We start from the raw sequence: 26,386 nt of genomic DNA, 5'->3' as shown, positions 1-26,386 counted from the left end.
TAAATTAAATTTTTACTTGAATTAAAAGCTGTAAAAAACAAAAACAAAAGTTTGCTAGCAGTGTGAGAAACAGAAGATGTAAGTTGTTAATTCAAGAGCAGTTCAGTTTAGAAGAGATCATTCCCAATCTCTCACTACCTTTTATATTGTGTTCCACATTGTAATAATCACGCCTTCCATCAGTTTAAAATTTAAAATTTAGAGTTTAGTGTTTAATGTTTAATGTACTGGTAGGCACCGGACGAACGCACGTGGCCGACCGGCCTTATACACTAAATAGAAACGAACGCACGTGGTCGACCGGCCGTGTACACAATAAATGTAAGGGCATTTATGTGACAAGCTAAAGTGGTTAAGATACACCTCCGAAGAATAAGGAATATGCGTTTAGAGAAGATATGTTCCCCGGGTATTCCGGAGCACGACTGACAAGACATATCCATAACCACCCTGAGCCCAAGGGATAGAAAGCCCATTAGGCAATCCTATAAATACTGTGCTCAAGCCAGAGAAAGGTACGTTTTCATTCACTTACGAAACTGCGCTTAGAATCTCATACTTACTTGAGCGTCGGAGTGCCTTCGCAGGTACCCTCCCCCGCCCGACCGAAGTTGATAGCACGAAGGGACGACCGACCAAAGGAGACAGCAAGAAAGGACAATCGACCAGAGGAGAAGAAGATCAACACGTCAGCAATTACACCACGTCAACCGACCGTGCCTGGGCCCCATCTCTCCACTCAGGTACAATTGGCGCCCACCGTGGGGCCGAGGCAAATCTTCAATTTTTGAAGCTATAATGGTTGCGACAAGAAACAACAACGACGCTATGGCAGAACAGATGACTATGATCCAAATCCTCCAAGCTCAGATGGAGGAACTGCGACAAAAGGGGATGGAAGACCATCGTCAACATGAAGAAGATAGACGCCTCCAAGAAGAAGATAGACGCCGCCAAGAAGAAGAAATCGCCTTATTAAGAGAGCAGAATGCACGACTCCAACAACAGGTCGATAATCCCGAACGAGAAGGCCAATCCCATATGGCCGACCGAACCGCCTCTCGCATACCTACACCTGCCAATACCAATCCTGCTCCCAGAGCTGAAACAGTCGAAAGAAAGTCAAGGAAAAGGGGTCATCCTTTTACAGACGAAATTATCACCACTCCACTTCCTGACAAATGGAGAGGCCTCGTCATTAAACTCTATGTCGGCTCGACCGACCCGGACGAACACTTAAATGTCTACAAGACGCAAATGACTTTGTATACCACAGATAACAATGTGTGGTGTAAAGTATTTCCCACGTCGCTCCAGGGAGAACCTCTTACCTGGTTCACAGAGCTGCCTCCAAACTCCATTAACGATTTTGACACCCTAGCCGCAAAATTCTCCACTCAATATGCCACTAGCCGACCGCATCACATGTCCTCCATGTCTCTCCTAGCGGTACAACAAGAAAAAGGTGAATCTCTTATAACCTTTCTAGATAGGTTCAACAAAGCATGCATGAACATCCGAGGGCTCAAACAAGAGGTTGCATTGCACCATTTGGTCTCGGCCATCCGACCGAGCCGTTTCACTGAAAGTCTCATCAAGAAACCACCTCAAGACATGGAGGACCTTCGAACTCGAGCAACCAAATTCATGCAAATCGAAGAACACATTGATTACCATCAACGGTTCAAAGCTGTCGGATTCGGAGCCCTTAAAGACCAAACCCAAAGTAAAGAAAGAGAAGTCGAAACCGAACGAACCGTCCGAACCACTCTGAGGTCCGACCGGAATAGGGGAGGCCGAATCCCCAGGTTTAACAGTTACACCCCTTTAACTGTGCCGAGGGGACGAGCCCTAGATGAAGCACTACAAACGGACCTAATCCCGACATTGAAGCAGTATCAAACACCACCGAATGCAGATACTGCTAAGCGTTGTCAATACCATCAGAATTTCGGTCACACGACCGAAGGATGTCAAGCTTTGAAGGATAAAATTGAAGAACTCATCCAAGCTGGCCATTTACGGCAGTTCGTCAAGAGGACAAGGAGTTCAAGATCCCCACCACGGAATACTGACCGTCCTTCCCGTGGTGTCGACCGGTCGTACCGTAACGATTACAAACGCCACACTGACCGTAGCCAGACTTCGCGAAAACGCAGCGAAAGCCCCGTTCGGCGTACACGCCCCCGTAGCACAAGTCCCGACCGAAACGCCCGACCTCGCCAACGAGTCCGCGAAGTCATCAACATGATTGCTGGACCCGTTAACTTGGGCGAACCGAACCACGAAACAAATTATATAGCTGGAGGATTTGCCGGTGGCGGGTGCTCAAATTCCGCCCGAAAGAAACATCTTCGTGACATCCAGTCCGCTCATGCTACCACGAGGAGGCGTCCACATATACCTCCGATTACTTTCACTGACGAAGACTTTACAGCCATAGATCCAGCCCAGGACGACCCCATGGTCATCACTGTAGAAATTGACAAGTTCGCAATTGCCAAGACTTTGGTAGATCAGGGTAGCTCGGTCGACATACTGTATTGGGACATTTTCAAGAAAATGCGCATCCCAGAAGCACATATTCAGCCCTATAACGAACAAATTGTAGGGTTCTCAGGTGAACGGGTCGATACTAAGGGGTACATAGACTTGTACACAACCTTTGGTGAGGAAGACGGCCCCCATAAAACAATAAACGTACGATACCTCCTGGTTAACGCACAAACTTCCTACAACATCCTGCTCGGTCGTCCGTCCATTAACAGATTAAAAGCAATTGTGTCCACTCCACACTTAGCCATGAAATTCCCCTCGGCTAACAACGACATTGCAACCATCCATGTCGATCAAAAAACCGCTAGGGAATGCTATGTAGCAAGTTTGAAAAGTAAGCCAACTCGACGACTCTATACAACCAATACGGACGACCGAGTCCCGCAAAAACGAGGACGTTCCCCCACACGGCGTTCCGGACGACACATGTCCCGTCGTCAAATGATAGCCCTTGTTGACCTCGACCCTCGCATGGACGATCCCCGTATGGAAGCAGGAGAAGACTTGCATCCATTCCCGCTTCGCGATGATCGCCACACTACGCACATCGGTACTTCGCTGAAACCGGACGACCGAATGGCCGTCGGGACGACACTTGTTAAAAATTCCGATCTTTTCGCCTGGACAGCCGCTGATATGCCTGGCGTAGACCCACAGGTTATCACTCACCGATTATCACTGTATAGAGAAGCTAAACCAATAGCTCAAAAGAAAAGACATATAGGCGAGGAACGACGTCAAGCCGCACGTGAGGAAGCCGACAAATTGTTACAGGCTGGATTCATTCGGAAGGCCCATTACACCACATGGCTAGCCAACGTGGTTATGGTGAAGAAAGCGAACGGAAAATGGCGTATGTGTGTTGACTACACAGACCTCAATAAAGCTTGCCCAAAAGACTCGTATCCTCTGCCTACCATTGATCGTCTCGTCGACGGTGCAGCCGGGCATCACATCCTCAGCTTCCTTGATGCCTACTCTGGCTATAATCAAATCCAAATGCACCCGGCCGACCGGAAGAAGACGGCCTTCATGACTGATTCCGGCAATTTCTACTATGAAGTAATGCCCTTCGGACTCAAAAATGCCGGAGCCACTTATCAAAGACTAATGGACCACGTATTCCACGACATGATTGGTAGGAATGTTGAAGTCTATGTCGATGACATCGTCGTCAAGTCCGACTCATGCAAACAACATATTGCCGACCTAAAAGAAGTTTTTCAGGCCCTCCGCCAACACCAGATGCGACTCAATCCGGACAAGTGTGCGTTCGGCGTCGAAGGGGGGAAGTTCTTAGGTTTTATGCTAACTCATAGAGGCATAGAAGCTAACCCCGAGAAGTGCAAAGCTATCTCCGAAATGCGAAGTCCCAACTCCATTCAGGAAATTCAGAGACTTATCGGCCGACTCACCGCACTATCCAGATTTGTTCCTAAACTCGCCGAACGAACGAGGCCAATCGTCCGACTACTGAAAAAAGCATTCCGCTTCGAGTGGTCGACCGAATGTGAGGAAATTTTCCTCGATTTGAAAACTTTTTTATCAACCCCGCCGGTCATCCAGAAACCGGACGCACGAGAACCCATCATAGTCTACCTCGCCGTTTCACACGAAGCCGTCAGCTCAGTCTTAGTGCAAGAAATTAATTTTGAAGAACGGCCGGTTTACTTCGTCAGCCGCGCCCTTCATGGCGCCGAAATCCGATACCAGACGATCGAAAAGGTAGCCATGGCCCTCATCATTACCGCCCGACGAATGCGTATGTATTTTCAGAATCATCGGATTATTGTTCGGACAAATTACCCTATTGTAAAGATCCTCACTAAACCAGATTTAGCCGGACGAATGATCGGTTGGACGATCGAACTATCCGAATTCCATATTCAGTACCAACCACGCGGAGCGATCAAGTCGCAAGCTCTCGCCGACTTCGCAGCTGAACTCACTACTTCTTCAGCCGAGACCGAACATTCATCATGGATCTTATATGTTGATGGCTCCTCGAACGAGAGGTCGTGCGGCGCTGGAGTTGTTTTGGAAGGCCCCGGCGAGATTGTCATCGAGCAAGCCCTCAAATTCGACTTCAAAGCTTCAAACAATCAGGCCGAATATGAAGCCATATTAGCCGGTCTACGTCTCGCTCAAGAATTAGAAATCACTAAGTTAATTTGCAAAAGTGATTCCCGGCTTGTCATCGGTCAGCTTAACGACGAATATGAAGTCCGAGAAAGCTTTTTACAGCGATACTATCACTTAGTCAAACAGTTGATGAGCACCTTTTCTGAAATTTCTATGCAGCACGTTCGACGCGATCACAATACCCGCGCGGACGCCTTGTCCCGGTTAGCAACCACGAAGTGTAAAGGAATGCATCGGTCGGTCATCCATGTTACGCTTGCACGCCCAAGCATCGACCTACAGGAATGCCTGACGACCGACACGGAATCTACTTGGATTACCCCAATCAAGCAATATTTACTCGACGGCACATGTAGTCCTCTCAGCGAAAAAACCATGAAGCTGCAGGCCGCCCGTTTTGTCTTAATCGGCGACGACCTTTATCGCCGAGGTTATACCCAACCACTCCTTAAATGCTTGACACCAGACCAAGCTTCCTATGTCATCCAAGAGTTGCACGAAGGAACTTGCGGAACTCACTCCGGCGCACGGACAATGGCTGCCAAAGTATTCCGGGCTGGATACTACTGGCCGACCGTCCAGGGTGACTGCACCAATTTCGTACAAAAATGTCTTAAATGCCAAGAGTTTGGCACTTTGTCCCATCAAAAGCCTGAGGAACTCCATTTTATGTTATCACCTTGGCCGTTCGTCCAATGGGGTATGGACATCATTGGTCCTTTCACCCCCGGTAAAGGCCAGTGTAAATTCTTACTAGTCGGCATTGATTACTTCACCAAGTGGATCGAAGCCGAGCCCCTGACTGCAATCACCGCCCGCAATGTTCAAAATTTCGTATGGAAAAATATCGTTTGCCGCTTCGGGCTTCCACAAATCATCATCACCGATAACGGTCGGCAATTCACCGACCGAACGTTAGCTGAATTTTACGAGAAGCTCCACATCAAACACATCGCTAGTTCAGTCGAACATCCGCAAACAAACGGACAGGCAGAAGCTGGAAACAAAGTTATTTTGAACGAACTGAAGAAACGTCTCGGCCCAGCAAAGGGCAACTGGACTGAAGAACTCTTAGAAGTATTATGGGCATATCGCTGTACTCCTCAGACGACTACACAAGAAACGCCGTACAGCCTAACGTATGGCACCGAAGCTATGATCCCCGTCGAGATTGGCGAACCCTCTCTCCGCCGGCAAACCCTTGATCTTGATCTAAACAAGGAAAGCCTCTCGGTCGGTCTCGATCTCATCAACGAACTCCGGGACAAGTGTAGAATTAGAGAAGAAGCATGCAAAATTCGGGCGGCCAGACGATACAACTCCAAAGTTAAACCAAGATTGTTCCACAAAGGCGACTTAGTATGGCGAATGCGGAGCAGCGCACGGAAGGAAGGAGGCAAGTTCTCCAGCAATTGGGAAGGACCTTTCCGCATAGCTGATACGGCAGCCGGTGGAGCCTATTATTTAGAATATTTATCTGGGAAGGAAATACCGAGAACGTGGAATGCCACACATCTCAAATTTTATTACAGTTGAACTTTAATAATAAAAGTGCACTCTTTCCTCGCTCAGTCGGTTTTTCCCTAAGGAGGGTTTACGACCGGGAAGGTTTTAACGAGGCACTAAATTAAAATCCAAATCTCCTAGTCCTTTACTCAATTCATACCTTGTTCGGCATCTGAATTATTACCTCAACGTAATCAGAATTATTTATGCCACGTTCGGCATCAGAATTATTCACTTATTTATGCCTCGTTCGGCATCAGAATTATATTATTACCTCAACGTAATCATAATTATTTATGCCACGTTCGGCATCAGAATTATTTACTCAATCTTATGCCTCGTTCGACATCTGAATTATTACCTTAACGTAATCAGAATTATTATGCCACGTTCGGCATCCGAATTATTTACTCAATCTTATGCCTCGTTCGGCATCTGAATTATTACCTTAACGTAATCAGACTTTTTTATGCCACGTTCGGCATCAGAATTATTCACTTATTTATGCCTCGTTCGGCATCAGAATTATTCACTTATTTATGCCTCGTTCGGCATCAGAATTATCTTATTACTAATGTAATCAGAATTATTTATGCCTCGTCCGGCATCAGAATTATCTTATTACTTTAATGTAATCAGAATTATTTATGCAAGTGTGCATTGCCCACATGTCGGATCCAGCAATTTTCTATGCCACATTGTTCATTAACTCTTCAAAAGAGGCGTCAGGCTGTGGGCCAGGGGTCTCCCCCTCGGCCTCCTCATTTAAATTATCATCGGGGTTGATCGGCACCAGCTTTCCATCAACTATTATTTTTTCTGTCGTACTGGTCGTCCTCCAGGGGTGCTCCATGCAGGCAGGCCGCTTGTCCGATGCCTAACCGAAAATATTCTTCGCTAATGCGAACGTCCCGCCATTCCGTTAAGTTTAATGTCTGACAACTCGAAAGGCACAACAATTATTACGACTCTTCGGCTTTTATTCACCTCGAGCCTGGGGGGCAAGTGTACTGGTAGGCACCGGACGAACGCACGTGGCCGACCGGCCGTGTACACAATAAATGTAAGGGCATTTATGTGACAAGCTAAAGTGGTTAAGATACACCTCCGAAGAATAAGGAATATGCGTTTAGAGAAGATATGTTCCCCGGGTATTCCGGAGCACGACTGACAAGACATATCCATAACCACCCTGAGCCCAAGGGATAGAAAGCCCATTAGGCAATCCTATAAATACTGTGCTCAAGCCAGAGAAAGGTACGTTTTCATTCACTTACGAAACTGCGCTTAGAATCTCATACTTACTTGAGCGTCGGAGTGCCTTCGCAGGTACCCTCCCCCGCCCGACCGAAGTTGATAGCACGAAGGGACGACCGACCAAAGGAGACAGCAAGAAAGGACAATCGACCAGAGGAGAAGAAGATCAACACGTCAGCAATTACACCACGTCAACCGACCGTGCCTGGGCCCCATCTCTCCACTCAGGTACATTTAAGATTTTTAAGATTAGGATTGTTTAGTTGCAAAAATATCAATTTATTCTAATTGTAGGTTTATAACAAGAAATTGTCACCCAATCCAATAAATTTAAAACGATAAATTTAAAATAAAGAATATAATTCATATAAATTAAAAATAATTGTACGTCTCTTTTTTTTTTCCATGAATCTTATCTTTTGCACACTGCAATCTAGTGACATTTTAAAAGACTAGACTGCATTTACATGACATTTAAAAAGACTACAGTACAACAAAACTCGCGTGATAATTTGATTGGTTTTTGTATTGATTTATAAGCTGATTCAACTCTATCAAAATGAAAGTTCCACCTCAATAATTGTGAAGTAGCTGGCATTGTAGTTGTCAAGAGGAATGAAATGTGATAAGGTAACAACTTGTAAAACTATAAATGTCTCAGTCACAATCAAAGACTTACATGGTATCAATCTGAACCCCATGCAGTATAGATTTTTAGGGAATTTGGAAGGAACTGGGGAGATTGATCAATCAAAGAAATGGTGAAAGAAGATGGGTCATTCTGTCTGAGGGGGACATCACAAAATGGTCTTAAAAATTTGTTAACGTGATAAAAGAAAACCTGGGAAAGTAAGGGACATGCATGCACGTGCCCTTGTTGTCTTCTTGTCAAGTGTCTTCTTAGTGTGGACTGTTTTATGTGTCTGCGATGTTCGACATAACGTGCAATAAAGACATTGCAGTGATTACTTGGATCATGAGTTCCACCATTCATCCAACCCAGAGGAATCTTTCATGAATTGACACACCCATATTTATCCTTCATAAAAATCCTCAAGTGAGATTTTGTCGGTCACAAACAACCACCTCTCTTTGTGTGAGAATGAGTACACAAAAAAGATAAAATCACACAGAGAATATCTGGAGAAATCGTGGTTTTGTTAATGTAATTACGAACAATTAATAGGTTTTATTATTTTTATATGGAGAATGGTACAAATTCTGTGCTTTTATACATAAACTAAATATAATGTGTTTCTGCTACGGAGATAAGACTTAGAGAACTATTGAAGTCTTTGTTTTTCTTTTTCCTTCGTGTAGGTTGTTAGGATTTAATTTGTGATCCTTCCGGTCTTCACGTTACTCCTTCAACTTTCAGTCTCGGGTGAATGTCAAATGTGGGAGGTACCCGCAGAAGGCACTCCGACGCTCAAGTCAGTAAAGAGGGTGTTTGACACTCAGGTACAGTGATAATGACGTACCTTGTTTCTTGGAATGTGTGCTATTTATATTATTTTAATGAGTTTACCTTATTGGACCTGATTAATGAAATGGATCACAGTTATGGTTGCATTACCTAATTCTTAATGGTAATTTAACTTCACTGATCTTGGTTTGAGCGTGAATGATTAAGTGTGTTTGTCGACCAGACCGTCCATAAAGATCTCAGTCATCTCAATCAGGGAGGCCAAGTCTCGATCATCTCGGTCTCGTCCCATACCATACCAGTCCATAATGTATGTTGCAAAACAAGATGAATGGTTAGTTGCTCACTGATTCAGATGGAAGAAAACGACTAGATCTTCAAAATCAATTGGGTAGAGGAATAGGACTTTTCAATAGATAAGTCAGGGAGAGTTATACAAATCTGAAAGCTAAGTGCAACTACCTTGAAATAATTGGAAGAATGCGCAACAATATGCAGTTGATTTTGGATTATAATTATAACTCTATAAATTTAATGGATTTAAGCATTCTGCAGTAGCCAAGATTTTGTGCATGCATTTGTTTTGGACTCTTAAAAGGAAACCCATTCTAAACTTGTTCTTAATGGATCAGTCTTAATTACTAGTGGATTAACACATATGTGCTTACCTGGAACATTTTACGATTCAGTTAATGCTTAACAAATTCAACTTTGACAAGAACATCACTTTATCTGGTCAAATCTTGAAACTTGAAATGAAGTTTTGAGCACGTATATAGGTTGTTGAGGAGCATAGGTTTGGAAAATGTCAGTTCTATCAAACTGTTTTTTTAGCAACTTTTCAAATACATTTTTACAAGCCGATTTAATGTGCATATATTATATGGTTATGATCAATTTAAAAAACTTTTAAAAATCTACAATTCTGCTAGAGTGTTGGTTACTATAAATTTATTATTAAAAGGATGTTGTAGAAAGCTAATTTTTTAAGTAATGAGTATAGACTAACACAGAATTTTGGAAGATGTTAGAAGACATTATAGCTTCTCACAACAATAAAGTTAATTACGCATGAGCTGCAAAAGCTATATGCACTCACTTTTGGGTAACTAAAATTTTAAATTGTTCTTTGTCTACCTACCTATGTTGGTAGATGCCTAATATTTTTATCTAAATTAATTTAACTTTTACACGTAGAATGAGAATAAATATTAATTTGTCAAACAATTTTTTATTGTAATTTGTAAAATTTACAAAGCTCAATTAAATAATTTCTTAGATAATTTTTGTGCCAAATTTATTTTTCATTAATTTTACAAATCAAAAAACAACAATTTTCTTAATTCTTAAATTAATCAAATAATTATTTCTTACAAATTTTGTTAATTATATTTAAAAACTTAATCTTTAAATTTAAATATTATTTTTTATATAAATATTTAAATTTATATTTTTTTTCTTATTATCCCCACATTCTCTAATATTAATTTTTTTTTTTAAATTAAACAAAAGTCATACATGTAAAATTTATATAACTAAAGTTGTCACTTCATATATGACTTTAATTATGTAGTTTTTACATTAAAATCATATGTCATATATGACTTTAATTATATAGTTTTTACATTAAAATCGTATTATGGATGCACAATTCCTATGTAATCTAATTTATTCTAAAGTTATTAGTCCCTCCTATAACTTTCACCTTATTTAAATTCGCGTGGACAACACAACATTTTTCTTGTTATATCCAACGCAAAAAGTTGTGTTTCCCTAATACCATTTTAGTTTATATTTATTGGAAGTTGTTAATCTCAAACACGACTTAAAATAAACATAATTAAACGTTTGGTCCCTAGTGTAATTTTCAGGAGTTACATAATAAACATTACTTAGCTTAAATAACTTTTCATCTCTAAAGTAGAAATGTTTTCCTTTTGATCTCTAGTTTTTTTTTGTCCCGGTTGATCCTTGGAAAATTGAAATATTAGAAATGGAATTTGAGCAACTTTATAATGCTAAAATAGAAATAGACAAAATTAAGAGACATGTTGTTATTTGTGACTGTACACAGGAATGAATGCCCCAAGATAGTGAACAAAGACACACTATTATTTTTTACTATACACTTGATCTTTCTTTCAGGTCTAAAGCCAACATCACCTCTTTCTCACTAAGAACTATTGGTGAAAACTGCCAGAGATGAATGGCTGTAAAAATTAGCCTTTCACCTGACTTTGGCTCGTGTTTATATATCCTTCAATCCCATACTTCTGATACACCGTGCTCTGATTCTCTTCCCACCATTTTTCGGCTTCCTTCTCTAAAAATCGTTTGCGACTGCAAATCACACATCATCACAGTCATTAAGACAGTAATATCATGATAAAATGGAGTATCCATCTTCCTGATAGTTGGACCAAATGAGATATTACCAAGTGTTCAAAGTATGTGCATGATTTGCATTTTGAAAAAACAAATATAAGTAGGCACAGGAAGAGCACACAGTAACATTAAATTTTATGATGATAGAGTGTGTGAAAAAATATGATTAATTAGTGAATTTCTTATGGCTAAGCACTAGGTGAATAGACATTACCTAAATCTCACTCGCTTGAGGCCTTTTTTCCCACATGGCAAGGTTGTAAATGTGATGTAAACACCTGGCTCATACTGTTCTACCCAGTCAGCCTTCAAGCCATTGTTGATATTATCTTGTTGTTGAGATTCTCCTCTGTTAGAGTTAGAATTTTCGTTTTTGGGAAACATACTTCTCCCAAATTTGGATTTTAATGTCTCAGAGAATACTATAGGAGAATTGGATAGACTGTCCACATTGCCATCTCTTGGACTCTTCATATCTGTAACTATGGTTGCCACATTCGGCACAAATTCATGTTGTCCAACTTTTGCTTCTTGTCCAGCGTTATCTTTTCCTGATATTGTATGAAGCTGCAATGGTGATAAATACATCAATTACTTTGTTCAAGGAATATAACTTAAATATACACTTAAAAAATAGAAAATTCACGTTGAAATTTTTTGGGAGACTTTAAGCAAATCATGCTAAAAGTTCTAATAATGATTTCATGATTAGAACTTTGCATTTCAGGAAAGTTATTTTTACTATGAATCCTTGTTCTGGAGATACTAAAACCAAGTTCTAAAAGCTTCAATCTCGTATATGATACAATTGATTTATATAGTCATATAATAGCTTCATTTTTCATGTTTATTACATCTTGCTACCTTACGCATATGATACAAATTAAATTAAATGAAGTTGAAAATTCTAGACTCCAACTTAAACCTAAATTAAAACAATTACACTGATAAAAAAGAACTTACCCTTAGTGCTAAAGCTTTTATGACCTCTTTTGCTGCCTTGCACTTAGCAGCTTCCTCCCTTGCCACAGACCAACTCTCCTCAATTTTTTGTTGACACTCTTGTATTTTATTATTTTTAAGCTCACATTGCTCTTCAAGTCTCTTAGCCTATATGAGCATGGGAAAAGTGAGCACAATCAGTACAGATTAGAAAATGAATGTTATGTTACTAGTAATTGCGTAGTAAAAATTTAATATACAATTGAAGGGTAGATATAGAAAGTTCAGGAGAGGAATAAGCACCCTAAAGGCTAAAATTGATAACAATTATACAAAGGAAGTTAAAAAAACTTAATACAACTGCTTAAAATGGAAAAAAATTCAAAATATAGTAGTTCATCTAAAAAAAAGTACTCTTGAACAGGATTGCAAGAAAAATAAACATGTAGAGTGCCAAAAAGGCATTAAAGACACGATTCGATAGTTAAGATGTGAAGCACTACGTGAACTTTTTTATTAAGAAAAACGGTTTCAATTTCAACTATTACGTGGTCATGAATTTCACTGTACTGTTATGGTGTATATATACAAATAGATTGATCAATTGATAATTGTGGTCTAAATAGGGACAATGATTTTATAGGGAATTATAAAAGAAGTCATTAAAAGAGTCAATACCTCGGCTCTCAGCCTATGAACTTCTTCAAGGAGCAGCTTGTCAGACTTAGTTGTATCTGACTCTACTTTAGAGAAGTTATATGTTGTAGATTCCATATTAAAAGGAGAAACTGTGGCTAATTTACTTTTGGATGAAGAAACATGAACAACTGGATTTTCTGTACAATTAATTTTAAATATGGCAGGACATGGAACTTGCCCCCACTGTGGCATTCCACCTAGCCTAGACGAAATATCTTCTACATCCTGCTGGCTTTCTGGGTGGTTTTTCCAATCCTTACGTCCACTTGGCATACTTTTCCTGTAACATGATTGACCAAGTGATAACAGAGGCCCTTGTGTCACGGTTGTCTCTCCCCTGTCCTCAGTCATATCAGCAATTTTTTGTTGTTGCTTCAACAACTGTTGACTGTTGTAATTTCGGGATTTAGATGCCATTATTGAATGTGTACCTCCCTGTCGTTTATCAAAACACTGATCACAAACCCGAAAAGCCTTGCTCTTACTGGGGGCTAGAGGTGCATTTATAATCTTCTTACTACTACAAGCACGGCAGAACAAAAGACCACAGTTATAGCAGTTATGCTTCTTCCTTGTGAACCCAAATGGCAACCTACAACCACTACAAGTTGATTGGTCACTAATAGAAATAGGTTTGTGTAAACAGATTGCAGCTGTGAAGCTTGGACCACAAGTGATAGTATTTACCTGTCTATCTCTCAGAGCCTCAACAAAACAAGGTGTATATCTATCTTCAGTATCACCTAGCCCCAGTTGACCACTTTCACCCCTGCCCCATGTATAGACACTCCCTGCAGAAGTCAAAACAGCAACATGATATGAACCAGTTGATATAACTTTAACAAACTCTTGTTTGAGTTGTCCCTCAACCATGACTGCTTTATCCTTGGCATGTGGATTTCCTAACTGTCCATATTTGGCACTACCTATTGCAAAAACCTTGCCCATGTTAGTGAGTGCTACAGTCAACATTCTTCCACAGGACACTTGAACAAAATCATAGTCTACAAGTTGTGTAACACATGTTGGCACAAGCTTGCTTCCATTATCGGAATGACCAAGCCTCCCCTCATCTCCATCACCCCATGTAAACAACTTACCACTAGCACTATTGTACCTAAAACGATCAAACATGACTTCAACAATAGCAGATGTATGCCACGATCCACATGCAACAGATCTCACCCTTAGTCCACTAAGAGACTCAACTTCTTTTGGACTTGAACAGCTCCGAACATCGCCATGGCCAAGAACCCCAAATGTACCATCTCCGTAAGTAAATAACCTCCCACAACTAGAGATAATCGCAGTATGCCATTCCCCACAAGCAATACTTGAGATACTAATACCATCTAAGTATCCACCAAGTTTTTGCGGTATCCACTGACTTCTTGTTCTCCCTTCATTAAATAAGTCTGCACAGCAGACATCATTTCCCCAAGTATATACTTCACCAGAATCTGTCAAAGCACATGTATGATACTCACCACAAGAAACATGCTTTACATGAAGACCATTAAGAGAATCAACTATTTTTGGGGAGCTAATGTCCATATCAATTTTCTGCCCGAGTCTTCCCCACTTTCCTTGACCCCAACAAAAAACTTCCCCTTGTTTTGTAACTAAGGCAGCATGTTTTCCTCCCAAAGCTATGTTCTGTACATCTAACATTGCAGTGGATTCTAGTAACTTCGGCACCAAAGAATAGACCCCGCCTTGAACAAACCTTTCATTCACAATCCCTACAAGACATCCAATCCCTCCACCCCATATCATTACATCCTTTAATACATTACTTTTTCCTAAATGTACGGAAGTAGAATGCGTCAAATACCTATAGGACAAATTCTTCTTGTGCTCTTTATCAATGCGAGTTGACTCAATGTTACTACGAACCTCTGGATCAATGTATGGAGAACATGGCACTGAATTATCTGTTACACCATGAGTGCTGGAGATGAAAGATGTGGATGAATATAAGTTATCAGAAGTGCATGACAAGCCATCAGAAAAGCACCTTTCGGAAAGTGACAAAGTAGGACTTGCACATAAGCTATGTACCTTCAAAACAATAACAACCAAGTTACATTTTATGTCAGTGACAATCGTTTTTTTTTTTGAGAGAAAGTGATATCCAACTTATATATATTAACAAGGAAAAGAGAAATAAGTACAAGCAAACTGCTTCTAGCATGATATTATCATCAAACCTCAGCCTTCTATGTTTAACTTAAGTAATAAGCTTTTTGAAGTTTATAATCATCATTTATGCCAAAAAAAATCATTTGAAGATTACTGATAAATAATGATGTTTTGTCTGTCATCAAATGAATGATCAATTTGGTTTTAAAGTTAAGAATTTAGACGAGAATAAAGAAGACAGAGTAGTCAAAGGATATGCCAATCATACAAATAAAAAAATGCTATGTTTGCAGAAATTCAAGCACATCCATAACTATATACATCCTTTTTATTATTGCGCCTCTTTTTCCTGACGTGCATGGACATAAAACCCAATGAAAATTAAGCTAATGAACTGTAACCAATGCCAAACAAAATTTCGATAAAATAAATCACATCTCTTTTGAACCTAAATATTCAGAAATGAGATATCTTATTTAGCCTTTACCACCTTCAGAACAGTAAAGATTTAGTAACAAAGGAAGCTCGATGTAATTATAAAGAGGGGGTGAAAGAGTATTTTAGTTCTTTCAATAAATTTAAAACTTTTTAATTGTAGCATATGATAATAACCACAACAGCAAAAAAAATCCATAATTATTTATGAACAATTAAAAGATTAGTAGTTCTGAAGATAGGGATTACAATGAACCATCCAACTTTTCGAAAAAGTTTTGCTTTCTTATAAACCCCATATGTTAGATTATTATACATGTGGGATAACTACAATAGATTTTTTATTAATTAAACAAAGAAGATGTATGAAACCTGAGTAAACTGAGAGGTTTCATCCAGAAGGCCGAGATTCTTTTTTCTTCGTAAGATTCCAGCAGGACTACTAACACAACTCTGCACACCTTTGCAACTTCTTAAACTACTAAAAGCTCTTGGATGCTGACATCTAGAGATAACAGCTTTCAAGCCAACAAACCAAGTAGCAGCTTGTGCCTTATCCTTGCATATCTATAGTTCAAAAGAAATAAATGTCTATCAAGCTACACCAATGAGAAAACAAATGCAATTATATCATGTCATGTATTAATCAAAATTCACAAATATTACCAGATCAAGAGAACGTTCACCATTAGCATAGATTAGTGAAAACGAATGGCACTCCTTTTCGGGTTCATTTTGCCTCTGGGACCTTATCTGAAAGTAGTGAGCCATTTATTAGACCAAACATGATTTTTACTCTGTTCATTTCGATTTCAAACCGTCATATTCACGGGAATGCATCAAGTCAGAATACATGGATGTTCGTTACATACATTTTCTTGCCCTTGAACAATTTTTGTAACTACACTCAATCGCAAATGCTTTTCCTGCTGTCCTGAATACCAAATCAAATTTCTCTCATCCTAGAACCAAAGAAGAGGAAGATAATTTTAGCAACTTTATCATAATGCAATGAATAAAATAAGGGCAATTAATGAAGTTTCAAACCCAATAATGTTTACCATTTCACCCAACAAAAACCAAGAGATCTATTTTTTCTTAACTGGTATTCAATAGAAGTCAAACTTAATTTTTCCTCCATCAATAGATACTACTATACAAAAGTTCACTGAAAAAGTGCAAAAAAAACAGTAGTACTCCACCTAAGAGTAACTTGCTTAATTTTTTAAAAATAGCATTGATACAAAATAACATTAGAAATTCAAAGCCAATATCTTGAGAAAGACCAAGGAAAAAACAGATTGGAACGTCCACGTGTACGGTGCTTCTAAATACAATACTCATAAGAAATTTGTAGAAGAAAATGTACTAAGAAATGTGTTCTATAGGCAAGTTTCGTATTAAAGGAGTGGTCATATAAATCTCCTAAAATGATTTGTCATCTCGTTATAGGCTACCTGGGAAAGTCTGAAAGGACAGAGCTTCGGCTTTCCTCTACGACCACACTTGAGTAAATATGCACCTTTCTTGATAGAAACAATTGCCTGAACAGAAGAAAGACGAACCAAATTTTGAGTATTGGAAAAACGGAAAATCAATTCTCTGAGATATAAGGTGAGCACACACTAGAAAATATTGGACATATAAAAACTAAATCAAAATATTAAATTACATATTTCAAGAAAAAGACTAAAACTCTAGCCTTATACTGATCCACATCATAACACACATCAATGTGTGAATATCGTATAGGAATGTGTGCATACTCAGAAGAAAATAAGTAGAGTGAAACAACAATTAAGATCATAAACACGTTAATGCGTTCCAAGAATCTTTTGGTCTAAGAAAATTACTCTAAAGCAAAAGATGATGAATTCCAGCCTAAATAGTATTTAAATAAAACTGCAAGAATGTAATCATGTTATAACCAAATTGACAGTGATAGCTAGCGCCTCATTTTGTACGCTTTTAGAACAATTACTTTGAAGGGACCTGGAATTTTTACCAACGCAAATGAATGTACATATTTCGGGTGATTTCACCAAAAAAAATGTAGATTGGGTGATGTGTGCTAAAACTTAAGAAATCGAAGTATAACTTAGGTTTGTACATTAGAAATTCAGCATGTGTCATTATGATGAACAAATTGTAAAGGATACAGAATAAATCATAAAGCTTTTAGCTTTCTATTTCTGGTTTTAACTAATTCTGATTTAGTGGGTAGCTGTTCTACAGTTGGTTGATTGCATGTTAATCACCAACTCTATAAATAGGTTTGATCTCTTTCTGTAATAGTACTACATTTGTTTCTTTTTCAACTTCAGATAATCAAGATTTTGTCTTCTGTGATAAACTTTCTTCTCTGTTTTTCAATCTTTGTCCATAATCTTCACACAAATGAATTATAAAGATGGCAAGGAGTTCTAAATTTTAACAAGAATTGGAGGGTCAAACAACTAAAGATCACTATTAAAGAGAATGTTTCATTAGCAATGAAACCCACAAATCATTTCAAAACTAAAACAATTTAAAAGATTGGAAATTAGAGAAAAAATTGAGAACACGTAAGCAACACTAAAGTGAGCATGACTTTGAAATATTGCTATCAAGAAATAGAAAATGGAAAATAACCTGTTCAATAGCCCTGTCAAATGGGACTGTTGCCAAGGACTCTTCTTCCATTGTCATGTTGTAGTTTCATGGAAGAGAGAATGGCAGACAAGGGACACAGACAAGAGTCCTTCCTCAGTTTTCACAATACGTGGAACCTTATCATTGACAGCAAAATGATTGAAGAGAGGTAAGAATGCAGAAGATGCTCTCTCTTTCTCTTTCTCTCTGAAGTGTCTGAATGAACAGAAGAACATAACATAAGAAACAACTGAGAAAATATTAATGTGATCAAGCCAATAACATAATGTACTTTACTGACCACTGATTATTATTTGGAGGGAAATGTTACATAATATATATATTTATTAACAACCAGTTATTTGGTTAGTATTGCACAATTACCTTTTAATGACTAATAACTCACTTCATAGAAGTAATACAATTTTATAATTTTAAAATAATAATTAACAATTCTCATAAGAAAATTATTATGCGAAGTTTTCACCTTTAACTTTAAACCATATTTCAATATATTATTTTCTTGATTATTAAAAAAGAATCCTCTGAAGTATAACAGTAATAATATTTTAAAAAAATAATTCAGAAGTCATCCATGACACTGATCTTTAAAAAAAGATTTGATGAGTGTAAAAGTATTTAATATATAATATACTAAAATAAAAATTATTTTTTGATTTATATGTTAATTTATATATATGAAAAACAAATTAGGAAGTTAAAAGGTCAAGAAAGCTTCATTATTACATCACACAATACATAGATAAGGAGTGTAAGAGTGACGGCGACACTTTTATCTTTTAACGACCGAGTGGGTGTCCATTAAAAGTATGAGAGTATAGAAACAAATGGCCAAAAAGTAAAAGCCGCGCTGGCCCACTTCTACCTTGCATCTCACCAAATAAAAATAAATAAATAAATCAATTCAAATTAACTTCCAAGACAAAAGAAGCCCTACACTTCTTCCCACTTCCTATATTCACCGCCGCCGCTACGGCCACCCTGGCCGCGGAGCTAGGGCGACAGAGAATGAGAGCGACACCGTGCCATTCCGATGCGCTCTCGTTCATTCGTGAGGCCTTAGATTTTCACCCACCGCCGCGGCAGAAGACGACGGCGACGAGAGCAAAGCCAGCAAGGACCCTGAAGAGCACCTCCGCCGGTGGAGATAGTAAAATGACCAAAATGCCCTTTCTATGATTCTATTTTCTGAATTTGTTTTTTTGAGAAACTAGTTTCGAGGGAGAGAGAGGAGAAAAGGGGAAATACAAGAAGGAAAGAAAGGAAGACTGTTTGGTAAAGTGGGGAAACCAAATCAGAATCAGAATCCAATCTTAATCGAGATGCTTTCATGGCTAAGAAGAGAAGAAGAAAGTTGAGCGCAAGTGAAAACGGTGCCGTTTCTTTCTCTCCTTATTACAAATTTCAAACTAAGATCCTAATCAGTAACCCATGTTTTTACCAAAGAGAATCTAATTAAAACAACTTAGAGAATTTTAAATTTACTTTTAAGATGCGATTTTTAATAACTTTAAACAATCTAAACACGATTAGTTCCTTCTAAACAAAATTCCAAATACACGGTAACTAATCTCAATTGCCCTGCACCGGAAGATTTTAATTAATTAATACCGTGAAATGCGTGCTGTGCTGTGCGTGAAGGAAGAATGAGTTTATTTTATCGACCTCTGTTTACTCTTTTTCTTAATTACTGCATAACATTTGTTGGCTTTGAAAACAGAAACCAGGCAGATTCAAAGGAGGAGAAAAATCGGCACCAGAGATATACGTAGCAAACAAGAATCAAAAATTGAGAGAAAGAAAGTAAGAAATTACCAAGAATTTGCCTTGTTTCCAGTGCAGAATGATGAAGGGAATGAAGACAATGTGATGGTTTTTTATGTTAAAAACCTTAACTGAACTGAACTGAACGATGACACTCTCTTGTCTTCCTTTTCCTCTGACTATCTCCTCACCTTAAAACTTTCTGTTTGTTTTCACTGTGCATCACTCTGAGCACTCACTCTTCGCAGAAAATTCCCCTCGCTTCGAATCATTGCTCTTGTCCCAATATATAAGAGAAGCCTATCAGGATATGGACAATCTAATGCAAACAAATTCTGACTAAAAAAATTAACTTCCTCAAGTTTAGGTTAATAATATATTTATATACATTGGAATAATACAAGTAATTTTTGCCCTTTTATGTAAAAAAAAGTTTAGTGAAATTGGGTCATTAGTCAATTTCCTTAATATACAAACTGGTATGAGAGGAACTAGCTTCTAGTTTAGCAATATATTAGGGAATGATATATGTAATAAGAAAAATGATAAGTTTTTTTGTGTGTTAAATTTTGAAGAATTTTTACTAATGAATCCTGCATAGAGAAGAGACGGCAAAGTGCAAAGTAGAGACAAGCAACGTGAAGGGGAAAAAAGTGAAATAAAAGAGTTGTTAATGAGCAACGTGCAATTTCTCATTCAACGGATTCCTTATCTCTCAATGATTGAACCCAGTTCCTTTTGACTGTTGACAATTGTAATAATTGAAACCCCACGAGGATTCTTCCTTATGATGAAAGTTTTGGAGTAATGTCTCTAAACTCAGTGTTTAGGTTTCAAAATTCTTGCTTGAAACAGCTGAGTTTAGCATGATTGTGTTTCCAAAACACAAGAGCTTGCAGTGCATTCATCCAACGTTAAACCAAAAGAGATTAGGATCTAAACAGTGAGTTACTGTATCCAAAAGCAACTTTAATTTTCATGTCTTTTTAAAAGGATGCCTCTTTTAAGAAGAATCTAGCTGACGCCTAAAGTCTAAAATACAGACAAAATGGTCTTTCTATCTTTCTTTTCAACGCAGATAACAACATTCATTCACTCATTCATTATTCTTCTTATTTTCTTAAATCATGCACCTTGCCAACTAATACCATCAATAAATTACTACGAACTCTCCAATCATCGCCACGTGAATTCTTCAATATATTATCTCCACCCATTCTATCACAACTCATTCAACAAATAAGTTTTCAGTGAGATGAATCTAAAACTTTGTTCATTGTCAAAAACTTACCCAATGTAACCTGTTCATACAAATAAAAAGAAAATCATTTTTTCAAAGAAAATTAAAATATATTTGATTCTCTGTGAACCAGCGAAACCTTGATAACATTATTTAGTTTTAGAGATTAAAGCAGTAATAAATTGAAACGGTACAATGCCATTTAGTGATTTATGATGTTCTTTTGCAGGTTCTTTTGAAACTGTGTTCACCTTTTTTTATCTTTTTGTTCATTCGAAATGATTTGTCTTCACATGGCACCACGAAGCAAGGAGAAAACCGGTGGATGCCAGTGAGTTCGTTTTTAGTTAAGAAAAATTAATGAACAGTGGATTACTTAATCCCAAGACGCTACTGTGTTAATCCCTTGGCTCCCAACAAACCAAAAGATTATTAATAAATTAATTAATTAATTAATTAATTAATTAATAAAAAATAATCTTAAAAGGTAAGTTTCCCTTTTGAGGAGGAGTGGTCCATGTAGGACATAAAGACAAGTTTGTCCAAATGCAACCAGCACAGCAGCAAAATGTAATAGAATTATACAACATTGTGTTTGATGCATAATGCTTAACTTATTTGATGCATTAAATGTTCCTATGCCTTGTGTTATTCACATACACAATTTTTTTATGCTCACCTCGTCAATAAAAATCTTCCAAGGATTCACTCTCACCTTAATTTAATTGATATAGTATAGAAAGAAAAATAGAAGATAGTAAAAGAAATATAAACAAATTGAGTTAAATGAAATAAGAGAGATTTTGTTAATATAATAAATATATTTTAGTTTATAAATGTTAATTTATGTAATATGTTGTATCATGTCAATAATAATAACACTATAGTTCTGTTTCTGAAGTTATATACACCTTGTTAATCTCATTAAATCGCATTCTATATATGATTTTATTACAGTGTTTTAGAATTCAATTATATAATTACTAATCAACATCGTACTTATACCTTTTTTTTTAGATGAACGTAATGCACATTATTAAATAAATGATATTTTTTTAGTTGGGATATTGTTTTAACACTGAAATGGACACTAGATAAACTTAAATTAAAGAGTTAAAATGAAATGCAAAATTAAATATATACACTCTAGAATAAAATGAAAATTTAAAACAAGCTTCTAATTTTGATTTTGAGTCCATAAAGATTTAATTACTTAACTAGAATTAAAAATAAATCTAACTCAAAATTAAACAATTGAATCAATGAACCCACTTATAAGTAAATTTAATCCACTTATCCTATGATTAAATAAATTGAACTGAAACACATGTTCTATGTTAAATATATCAATAATTTTAATATTAAATTCACTCAAATTATTATAAAAATACATCTATTATAAAAAAAGAAAACAATCTAGAAGAAAGTTTATAAATAAAAAATGTTAGTACATGTCATTTAATTTTGTTTTATCTTTTAATACCAAGTGGGTAATTTAATAAAGACGTGGAGTCGACAAATAAGAGCATCGTTGTTGGTATTGCTTTATGTATCAGGTACCAAGATTTCAAAGTGGGGCTATATTCGCGTCAAAAAGTAAAAAAAAGTGGGGACCATATATTAATGAAACTCATCAAATTATTTTCAATTTTGTTTCACTACACTATTTAAATATTTTTTTTGAGTAAAAAGTTTAACTATTTATTAAATTATTTATTTTTGTCAAATGAGAGTTTCTATAACAGTTTATTTATACTATTCACTAAAATATGTTTAAAAATTATTTAAGTTTTCATGAAATTTATTGAAATAAATTAGAAAATATTTTTAAAAAAAGTGAACTGTTTGTTGAAATATTTATGAAGGTTAATTAGAGTGAAATATTATCTTAAGTTATCCATTATGCATCAAAACTATTAAAATATTTCCCCTTTTCTTCATACTTCTCTTGGAAATGAGAGACTTGAAGATATGTTGTAATCTTATAACTTTCATCTTAATTACATGGTTGATATGAAATAAGTTGGTAAAATATATTTAATTCATAATGATAATTTTTTTTTGTCATCTTTCCCATATATATGTTGAAGATCTCACATCGACTAAAGATTAAGACATTTTATTATATATAAATGGGTACAAAATTCACCTCATGAGCCAGTTTTATGAAATTGAGTTATGCTTAAAGTCCACTTCGTAATATATATACTTTTTAGATTAAATTTTCAAAAACTCATAAAGCACTTTCAAACATGAAAACCAGGAAAACTATCTTTCTATATACAAACCTTTATATAAAATTTAAGTTCAGCAATTAATTATTTTTTAAGAGTGTATAAAAGTTAGAGGTAAAGAATATTTATGATCGTTGCTTAAAAATAAAAAACAAAGAAAAAATGTTTGAGTTAAAATCATAATTAACTGAAGAATAATACTTATAATCCTTAATATATAGATTTTGAAGAACGAAAGATAATTTTAATAATTAAAATAAATTAATATAAAAATATTTTGTGTGTTATTTTCTTTTTCTTTCCTTCTTATGTTTAAAACATGGTTTTTTCATATAGTTCTTTTATTCTCTAAAACAATACAATTTTTTAAATAATTAAACCACCTTTGTTTTGTATATTAAATCATAATGGCTTTTGCATATTTTTAGTTCTTGTTGTTTTCACGTTAGACTTTTATAAGTTATCTACAAAAAATTTAAAGTTAAAATTGAAAATTTGGTTTTGTGTTGATGGATGAATCCTTCAACAAATTATACATAATCTTTGCTTATATAATTTTATAGATAGGAGTACTTAAGATGAGTCTGAGTAGTTCTACAAATAATTAACTGTTCCAAAAGTAGGTTTTTTAGGGCATTATACAAAGTATATTTTTCTTGCACGCAAGTGCTGTAAATAAAAACATGGACCATTTGAACAGTGGAGTTGGTAATTGTTTAAGTATCGTTTGGTTTAAGGTCAAATGGTCACTAGATAGTGTTGAAGATAATCAATTTGCATATCGTGTTTAGGTATTGCTAGTGGCAGGGAAAATTTACTTTTGAAGTGGGTGGAATTATTGTTGACATAAATGTTTTTAAATCTTTCTAAAAGTACTATTAATTCTTAATATATAATAATCCATATACTTGTAAGACAAAATTATTATTTTAATTGTTAAATGTGATAAATTTAAAAAAAAAATTTAAATTAACTTTATAAAACTGATTTCTAGAGTAAGATATACGTTTTAGGATTTGGTTTATCGAGATTTCCTACGGTGTTTTTTGGCGATTTTAATGTTGTGCGGTATGTAAACAAAAGGAAAGTAAGGGGATTAACTCAAATGAGATCAATAGCTTCAATAACTTTATTTAAAAGAATTTTTTTCTGGACCTTCCTTTAGTCGATAAGAAGTATACGTGGTTTAAATCGGATGGGTCAGCGAATAGCATATTAGATAGAGTATTTGTTTCTGAAGACTAGTTCCAAGTGTGGCCAATGTGCAATTGTGGTGAAATCCCTGGTTAAGGATTGGGGGCTGAGGCCTTTCAAGACCATAGATGCTTGGAGTATGGAAAGGGGTTTCAAGGATTTGGTTAGATTATTGGAGTTCCTACTCTGTAAGTGGAAATGGGCTAATGTTTATCAAAGCAAAGTTTGAACTTCTAAAGGCGAATCCTAAAGTTTGGAACCCTGATGTATTTGGGATCTTGGACACAAACAAGAAGAAAATTTTAAAGGACATTGAAGATCTGGATAACCGTGATGACGGCAGCGAGTTATCAGGAAGTGAGAAATTGAAAAGGATGGAGCTTATCAATCAATTGAGGGTGGTTAATAAAAAGCAAGAATCTTTGTTCAGGCAAAAGGCAAAAGGCAAAAGGCAAAAGGCAAAAGCTAAATGGCTCGGGTTTGGGGATTCAAATTCAAAGTACTACTATTTTGTAATTAGATGGAGAAGACTGAGGAATGAAGACAAAGGTGTTGAGGTGGGGGGTCAGTGGTGTGAAGAACTGGATACAATCTAAACGGAAGCGAAAGTTATGTTCGAAGCTAGAATTAAAGCTACAAAAGATTTGGGGGTCAAACTTGAATTGTGGACTTTAAATCTTTATCTAGGGAGGACAATCTTAGTCTGATTTCCAGGTTTTCAAAGGAAGAAGTAAAAGAAGTCGTTTGGCAATGTGAAGGCTCTAAAAGCCTTGTGCCAGATGGGTTTAATTTCAACCTCATTTTCTATGTTTGAAAATTATTACACAAGTAGTTGAAGAGACATTGACACATGTCATCAAACTATTTCAACTATATAATCAAGGAGGCATCGACATATATGATAAATTTTTTGAAGATTGAACACAGGTCAGGTACCCAAAGATAAATTCTTTCTCAATACAATCAATTAAGCATAAACACACATGTACGAAATTATTCCTTAATTACAAGATTAACTTGGTAAGTTGTGTCAAACACATGTACCATGTTATCATTATAAATACATGTTCAAAAACGAGACAAATATTGCATTCAATAACAATTAATACTTCAATTACACTGAATTTAAAGTTGTACATCGAAATAACTTTCATATGATTACCGAAATTGAAAATTGCAATTAAAAATAAAAATCATCAACAATTGACATATATCATGAAAAGAAACGATTCCTTCTTAAACAAAAATTATTTAAAATTTATTTTTTTCTATTTTTAGAAAACCTTATTCAAATTTAGCTTTTCCAAAAGATCAAATTTTAAATAAATTTGTAATATTTGACGACGGTTAAGAATTCAACAATCTAATAAACCATATTCTAAATATGTTTTAGTTTCTAATAACATTGTTCAAGTTGTGAATTCTACTTTTCATAAATCAAATTCTTGACATAAATAGTAAATAAATTTATTTAGATAAATACTGATAATACTTCATTTCTATTGAGAGAAGAAATCCCAAGGTTGCATGGTCTTTTTTTACTTTTAATAATAATAATAATAAATTTATTTCTACATTTTTATATTTTCTTCTTCAACTTTTTGCTAGAGTCCACAAGAATATGTCAAGTCATTGAAAGGATGAGTTATGAATTGGATAATGTTCTTTTAAACGATTTGACATTTCTTCCTTCTGACTGAGCCTATATATTTAGGACTTAGGCCGTTAAACCCTATTTTAACCATTACCAACCCTCCAATGGCTACCTAGGTCTTCTATCTTCATCAACATTATGTAAAACACAACATTGTC

The 26,386-nt window shown here is 36.3% G+C and overlaps 2 protein-coding genes across 5 annotated transcripts; one reads left to right on the top strand and one right to left on the bottom strand.

The window, feature by feature from the left end:
- The first annotated feature begins 798 nt into the window (after window positions 1–798).
- On the top strand, window positions 799–9,654 carry LOC150027319 (uncharacterized). The gene is made up of 2 exons (XM_090303932.1): window positions 799–3,384; window positions 9,577–9,654. The coding sequence occupies exons 1-2, from the start codon at window positions 799–801 to the stop codon at window positions 9,652–9,654; spliced, it is 2,664 nt and encodes an 887-aa protein (XP_090160058.1).
- A 1,220-nt stretch (window positions 9,655–10,874) lies between these two features.
- On the bottom strand, window positions 10,875–20,877 carry LOC137831646 (Regulator of chromosome condensation (RCC1) family with FYVE zinc finger domain-containing protein). Of its 4 annotated transcripts, none has more exons than XR_016521640.1 (11): window positions 19,958–20,877; window positions 18,122–18,337; window positions 16,948–17,034; window positions 16,363–16,452; window positions 16,157–16,243; window positions 15,863–16,057; window positions 13,601–14,974; window positions 12,893–13,505; window positions 12,236–12,382; window positions 11,487–11,839; window positions 10,875–11,227 (listed from the first exon to the last, which is right to left on the bottom strand). XR_016521640.1 is itself a non-coding variant. In XM_068639405.2 (10 exons), the coding sequence occupies exons 2-10, from the start codon at window positions 18,176–18,178 to the stop codon at window positions 11,107–11,109; spliced, it is 3,219 nt and encodes a 1,072-aa protein (XP_068495506.1). In that variant the 5' UTR covers window positions 18,179–18,337; window positions 19,958–20,793; the 3' UTR covers window positions 10,875–11,106. The 4 variants fall into 4 exon arrangements, 2 of the variants coding, with proteins under 2 accessions (XP_068495506.1, XP_068495507.1); XR_016521641.1 differs by having other exon boundaries at window positions 12,893–13,514; window positions 19,958–20,168; XM_068639405.2 differs by having other exon boundaries at window positions 12,893–14,974; window positions 19,958–20,793.
- Between the last annotated feature and the right edge of the window lie 5,509 nt (window positions 20,878–26,386).

This window comes from Phaseolus vulgaris, chromosome 6, assembly GCF_051622355.1.
Source record: "Phaseolus vulgaris cultivar YP4 chromosome 6, ASM5162235v1, whole genome shotgun sequence".
NCBI lineage: Eukaryota > Viridiplantae > Streptophyta > Magnoliopsida > Fabales > Fabaceae > Phaseolus > Phaseolus vulgaris.
The sequence above is the reverse complement of the archived record's forward strand: the minus strand, read 5'-3'. Positions and strand labels throughout refer to the sequence as shown.